At 44.5% G+C, this 6,345-nt stretch overlaps 1 protein-coding gene across 1 annotated transcript in view; it reads right to left on the reverse strand.

Moving 5' to 3' along the window:
• Positions 1–6,345, reverse strand: part of ZMYND8 (zinc finger MYND-type containing 8) — a 131,636-nt gene that overhangs the window by 66,767 nt on the left and 58,524 nt on the right. Inside the window, exons 8-10 of the mRNA XM_007446940.1 lie at positions 5,329–5,384; positions 2,429–2,506; positions 1,244–1,359 (exon numbers count right to left, since the gene is read on the reverse strand). Of these exons, the coding sequence (XP_007447002.1) occupies positions 1,244–1,359; positions 2,429–2,506; positions 5,329–5,384 (250 nt within the window). The remainder of the gene's footprint in view (positions 1–1,243; positions 1,360–2,428; positions 2,507–5,328; positions 5,385–6,345) is intronic.

The following is a 6,345-nucleotide window of genomic DNA, read 5'->3' on the forward strand; positions in this document are numbered from 1 at the left end:
CCCTGCTCTCTCTGGTCCCTCTACCCAGATCTTCACCCGGTCCTGCCACTACCTCCTGACCTGAGATCATACTGTCTATTCCCCACTTGTATGTCATCTGCTTTCCCCACTTCCGACGGGCAGTGTCTGCCTGCTTGCCCCTGTATCCCAGCATCTAGTACTCAGCCTGGCACACGGCAGGCACCAAAGACATGTTTCTTTGAATGAATGAATAAAGGAATCTTAGAAAAACTTCCCCCAAAATGGTCAGAATCAAAGCATAATACTTCCTATCAAACCTAGAACCACCTCAGCTGATTTCCATTTTGTCTCCTATCAATGGATTGCCAGGATTCTGGTAAATGATTTCAGATTACTTTGATATTCTTTTTTTTTTTTTTTTGGCAAGGTGACAAGCAAAATTTAACAAAGAGCAATATTTCAAATTCTGGTGTTGTTTAAAATGAGGAAGTGTATTTTCTGTACATTCTGTGGGTGGGGGTAATTTTCAAACTATGTCTGTTAAACATTCTCCCCTACACACACACGCGTGTGTGCTTTCTCAGACTGCTTGGTAGGGTTTCGGGAGGGTTTTTGCCTCATTTACTCACAATGTAACTCTTGCCAAAAGAGAACCAAGAAATTACCCGCCGCTCATCTCTGTCTACCTGTTGTTCTGAAGCACGCGGGAGGGGGCTGCGCTCCACAGAGAAGTGCTATTAGCTGGAATAATTGACGTCGCTGAGAGAGGGAGAGGGGAGGGCAGGAAGGCTGGCAGGGAGGGCTCACACCTGTCAAAACAGCAACCCCTTATAATTTCCCATTTTAACTCCACAGAAAAGGGAACAGGAGGGGACTACCCAGCACAACGATGGGAGATTCATTTTACCAGCCATCTGGGGAAATGCTTCTAATCCCTGAAAGCATTATTTTGAAAAGCAATTTGTGCGGTGATTTAATTTACTGCGGAAAAACCCAGAAAAGAACAGCAGCACTGAAAATAGCTGTGGAACCTATGCCGATGCCGGCTGCCTCCACAAAACCACGAAAGCAAGATTCTTTTCCAACACACCTGAAAAAACTGAAGCCTGTGCGTGATCAGGCTCATTAACACAGCCCAGGACAGTATTTTTAAAGTACAACATCACTGGCTGGTATCAAGACAATAAAATAATAGCCGTACCCACCGCCCCTTCTTGTATTCACTGACAGGATCAAAGGTTCAGTCACAGCTACGCGTTTGAAGCCTGTGTTTAACTCCCACCTGTCGTGTTGTCCAAAGAAACGGGCATCAACCTGCCCATCTTTATCCCTCAGAGCTTTCGCAGGCCAGAATGGAAACCCCTTCAGTTTTGCCCAAACCAAAGGATGTGGATTGCTCTAGGAAAAGAAAGACAAAATCCAGAGTTTGTATGTATTCGACAGCAAGATGCACACATAAAGCTCGGTGGGTGAGGTTAAGCTAAGGCAGAGTTGATACAGGCCACAGAATGAAAGCAAACAATTTCCAGCAGGGTCTCCCCAAGTGGCAGTCACTAGATGTGTGGCCATTCCCTGGGCAAGGCTGAGAATGGGATTAAATGGGGAAACCAAAAAGAAGTGAGCACTGACCAAAACGAGGCTTCAACTCTGGCTGTGCTGCTCTTGCCCGGGTGGGAGCGAACAAGAGACTGTACCTTTCTGGGCAACACAGGGACAGTTATACCTACACCCTCTGTTAAGCTGGAGGGTTAAAGGCACCTTACATCCAGCATATAATAAGGGACGGCATTAGCTAACTTTATTCTTTACCGAGAGCTACTCAGGGCCTTAACGATTCAGATGTCCATCCTGAAATGCAGGAAAAGACAAACTATGTTTTGGGTCTCAACTCTACTTGCCCAATCTTGCGGCCCACTACCCTCCCCCCCGCACCCCCAACCTCCCAGCTCACCCCAATGACACACTTCTCTGCAAAACATCAGTTTGGAAAATACAGATCCATGTGGACAACTGGGGTGACCTTCTCTCCCCACCCCAATCCCAGCCTCAAGAACCACAGTTTGGAGAGACCATGGAGTTAACCCTGGGAGGGATTTCCAAACCTCTTAAAATAGACCCAACATGATTTCTAAGTAACATACTCATTTAACACGACTTGGCTCATCATCTGCATGACTTTGGCATTTCTCTCCTCTCTGATGAGCTTCTTTTCACTCTGCATCCTGCCGTTTTCGAGGGCTAATAAACCCAGTAAATCGTGACGCTACCTCTGGCACATGACCTTTCAGCCAAAGAGGTTTATCCCACCTGGATTACTCCCATTCTGCCATAACTTAATTTTCAGTAAGAAAATTATTTTAAAACTTTATCCAAAGCTTCATCCAATAAGCCACCTGGAGAAAGCTGTCCTGGGTCACCCAAGGCATAGAGTTCAGAAAACAAAGAAAGGAAAGGAAATCCAACTTACACAAGGCTCACAAAACCAGTTATCTCGTTTTTGGCAAGCAGCTAGATAACACTCTGGACAAACTTCGATTTCATTCATCTGTAAAGCAAAAATGTGTTAGAATGTGTCATTCCCAGGGGTCTTGTATCTGCAGGCCCTCAAGAAATGCATGATATTGGCAGGTAAGATTAGCTAACCTAAGTCCCACAGTGGAGAACACCCTGGACATCAGTCCAACTATTTCTCACCAGCCCCGACTCGCCCACCTAGCCCCAGCTGCCATCCTCTCTCGCTGGACCATGTCTCCCAGCTTCCCAAGCTTGGTCCATTCCCCACACAGACAGAGCAGCCAGAGCCACCTTCTACAAACACAGGTCCCATCTGGTCCCTCTCCTTAGACCAGTGGTTCTCTACTGGGACAGTTTAACCCTCCCAGGGACACTTGGCATAACTGGAGATATTTTCTGTCATCGGTCATCACAACTGGGGGCGGACAGTTGAGACTGGAGTCTGTGATGGTACAAGGAGAGCTCCTGCAACAAAGATGTCTCTGGACTCAAATGTCAGTAGTGCCAAGGTTGAGAAACTAACGATGAAATCTAAACACCTGGTCAGGGCTTCCCTGGTGGCGCAGTGGTTGCGAATCCGCCTGCCAGTGCAGGGGACGTGGGTTCAAGCCCTGGTCCAGGAGGATCCCACATGCCATGGAGCAACTAAGCCCGTGTACCACAACTGCTGAGCCTGCGCTCTAGAGCCCACAAGCCACAACTACTGAGCCTGAGTGCCACAACTACTGAAGCCCACGCGCCTAGAGCCCGTGCTCCACAACAAAGGAAGCCACAGCAATGAGAAGCCGACGCGCCGCAAGGAAGAGTAGCCCCCGCTCGCCGCAACTAGAGAAAGCCCACGTGCAGCAACAAAGACCCAACGCAGCCAAAAATAAATAAATTTAGATAAATAAATAAGCACCTGGTCAGTTCCTTCAAGGCCATGCATGGTCTAGCCTCAGTCTACCTGTCTGAGCTCCCCAATCCCTTCCCTCGACTCTGGCCTCTGCTTGCCATGCTCAATTCTATATATCTCTAATCACACCATCCACAGCAATTAATTAATACCACGTTACTCTATTTTATTTCCACGGATAACTGAAAATTCTGTAACTGACCGTCCTCTCTCTTGAGAAAGTGCATTTCCCCCAGAGAATCGCCATGACTTAGAACTAAGGGCCTTGGAAGCTCGCTTCTTGGATCTAAATTCAGACTCCACTACATCCTAGCTCTAGAACTTTAGGAAAAATTGCTTATACTGTCTGAGCGTCCATTTCCTCACCTCATAGAATGGGGATGAAAGCAGTACCTACCAAACAGAATTATTATAAAAATTAGATGAGATAAATGTAAAGCACTTCAAGTGACAAGGTGCCAGACACATAGCAGGTGCTCAACTAATGATTATTAATTAATAATTTTATAGGAATTACTAATTATAATGGACTGACCGACTGAGGGCAATGAATAAATGAGTGAGTGAATGAATGAATGAGTGAATGGTGGACCATATTTCTTCCTTCTACCCACTCTCCTCTGGGCTATTCCAAAGGTACTGCGTAGAACAAAGCAACAACATCAAGTCCAGGACAGCCCTGGCATTGGAGCCCACAAAGCAGCACTGTGTTGCCAACAGGTAGGTTCAGAATGCCAGACAAAGAGCATCTGGGTTCAATAAATTCTACATTATGACAACCCACCAATTAAAGTCTAGGCTTCAGCACCTACATCAAGGGAAACGAATCCTCAAGGGGGAAACAACTGAACAACTCGCCCAGAGACAACTCCAAGTCGCCAACAAGCATAGCAAAAAACAGTCCATCACCACTTGGCATCAAAGAAATCAAAATCACAATCACAGTGAGATGCCACTGTTTTTCTACTGATCACACTGGGGCAAAAACATATATACAAACAGTTTTCAAACTGGAACTTCCAAGATTGCCAACGACACAGAAAAACCACCACATTTGTTCATTCCAGTTCATTGTATAAGTAGCGCTGTAGCCATTTCCAGAAAACAATCAAGAGATATCTACCCAAAGCCATGTTGATAGCCTAAGACCTCGTAGTTGCATTTCTAACAATTATACTAAGGAAATAAATCATCAGAACAGCCATGATGAATTCTATTCTTCCTCCATGTTTAATTACCTAGGAAAACACTCAGAGTGAAAAATGTACATTATAAAACTCTCTCTATACAAATATACAGACATGGACAATATCCTAAGATATCCAAATGTTTTCTTTACAAATGAACGGATGGATAGATGAGAGTACAGACAGGCTGAAGGCCATTACATCTCAGTTTTTTGTGCTCACAACAGGGATCTAACAAAGAAAGGCTCCCCTGTACCATTTCTGCCATCAGCCTGTCCTGTAACCACTAGAGCCTCAGGGCACCCAGCCCAGGAGCTTCATTTCATCCACACCATCAAAACTAGAGGGTATTTTTCCAGGACACCTGGGCCACTCTCAGAGAAACTCAGGACCGTTCCTGCAAATAATGTCAAAACCCAAATACCTTCTGCAAGAAGACTGAAAGGGACCTGAGGGGATGCCACAGATTGTGGGGCAAAGAAATCATAAACTCTATTTGACCCCGAAAACTCAGGATGTGCAGTGCTGGACCACGACTCAAGGTTGAAAAATCCCATCTCTCTTAGATCTAAGATTATGGGTGTTGATTTATAACATATTATGGCGTATCTGTTGCTTTTACTTTCCTTGAAGAGAGTGGCGCTATCTGTACCTCAACAAATTCCAAAATTACCAGAGATACCCACTGGGAGATTCCACAAATGGAAACTTCAATCACCCCCAAGCCTTCATTCTAGGTACACTTAAAAGGGGACAGTAGGAAACACATACCTCATGCTCGCAGATTTTGATGACTACTTTCGCTATTTGCGTCAATTTGTGATTTCCTGAGGGAGTAAGAAAACAGGATTAATTCAAATGGAAACACAGAAATACCCAGCCTTGGGATTATACCTCCACTTCCAACATTTTAACTTGCTTTCTTCCAGGATTAACCTTTTAAAGGTTAAAAAACATACATTTCTGGCTTCTAACATCAGTTCAGATTAGGTGACTTTTCCCATGAACCAATCTTTGGTGCTTAGATGTCATCTTCTCTGAAACATAACAATTTGTGTTGGTTTCCGACAGCTCATGAATTAATATTTGAAAGATGCTTTTATATTCTCAAGGCTCAAATTAGTGAAAAGGAGCCTTCTTCTGCCCATTGTCCCAGATGCCAACCCAAGAATAGTACAGGAGAAAGAAGACATTTAATTGAGTAACTCTACTGTTCCTGGTGCTTCGAAATACATTTTCTTAACTCTTCAAAAAGCCTTATTAGGAAGCAGGCATGAATGTTCTCATTTCACCAAAGAGTAAAACCAAGGCTCAGGAGTCATCACTTATATGAGACCATTTAGCTTACGAGTTGAGGATATGGCCCCAGGTCTAACTCTTAACCCTGAACCTTTACACTAAACCAGAGAACAAGATGGCCAAAAAGCCGTGTTTTCTTCGAACCTTATGACAATTTTTAGAAATTGTAAATTTGGTGGCAAAAAGATTTCACACGCACACACACAAATACCTAGATTTCTGGCCTGTCCTGAAAACTCAGAAGAGCTAAGAACTCTGTATCCAATAAACCACTAGAGTGTCCGGGGGAGATACCCCTCCAGACGAGGTAGGAGCTCCCTGTTCTCTGCAGTCACTCGCTCTCCCCATGGCCAGTGGTCATCCTGGCTTATGTTATTTTACTGCTACCTGAGCTCATTCACTTGTTTATACGATCTTACTGCCCTTTCTATATATTTGAGTTTATAACCTTTACACAAATTCTCAATGTCTAGGGTACCTCTCTTTCCC

Source organism: Lipotes vexillifer, unplaced genomic scaffold (genome assembly GCF_000442215.2).
Source record: "Lipotes vexillifer unplaced genomic scaffold, Lipotes_vexillifer_v1.1 scaffold565, whole genome shotgun sequence".
In the NCBI taxonomy this organism is placed as follows: Eukaryota; Metazoa; Chordata; class Mammalia; order Artiodactyla; family Lipotidae; genus Lipotes; species Lipotes vexillifer.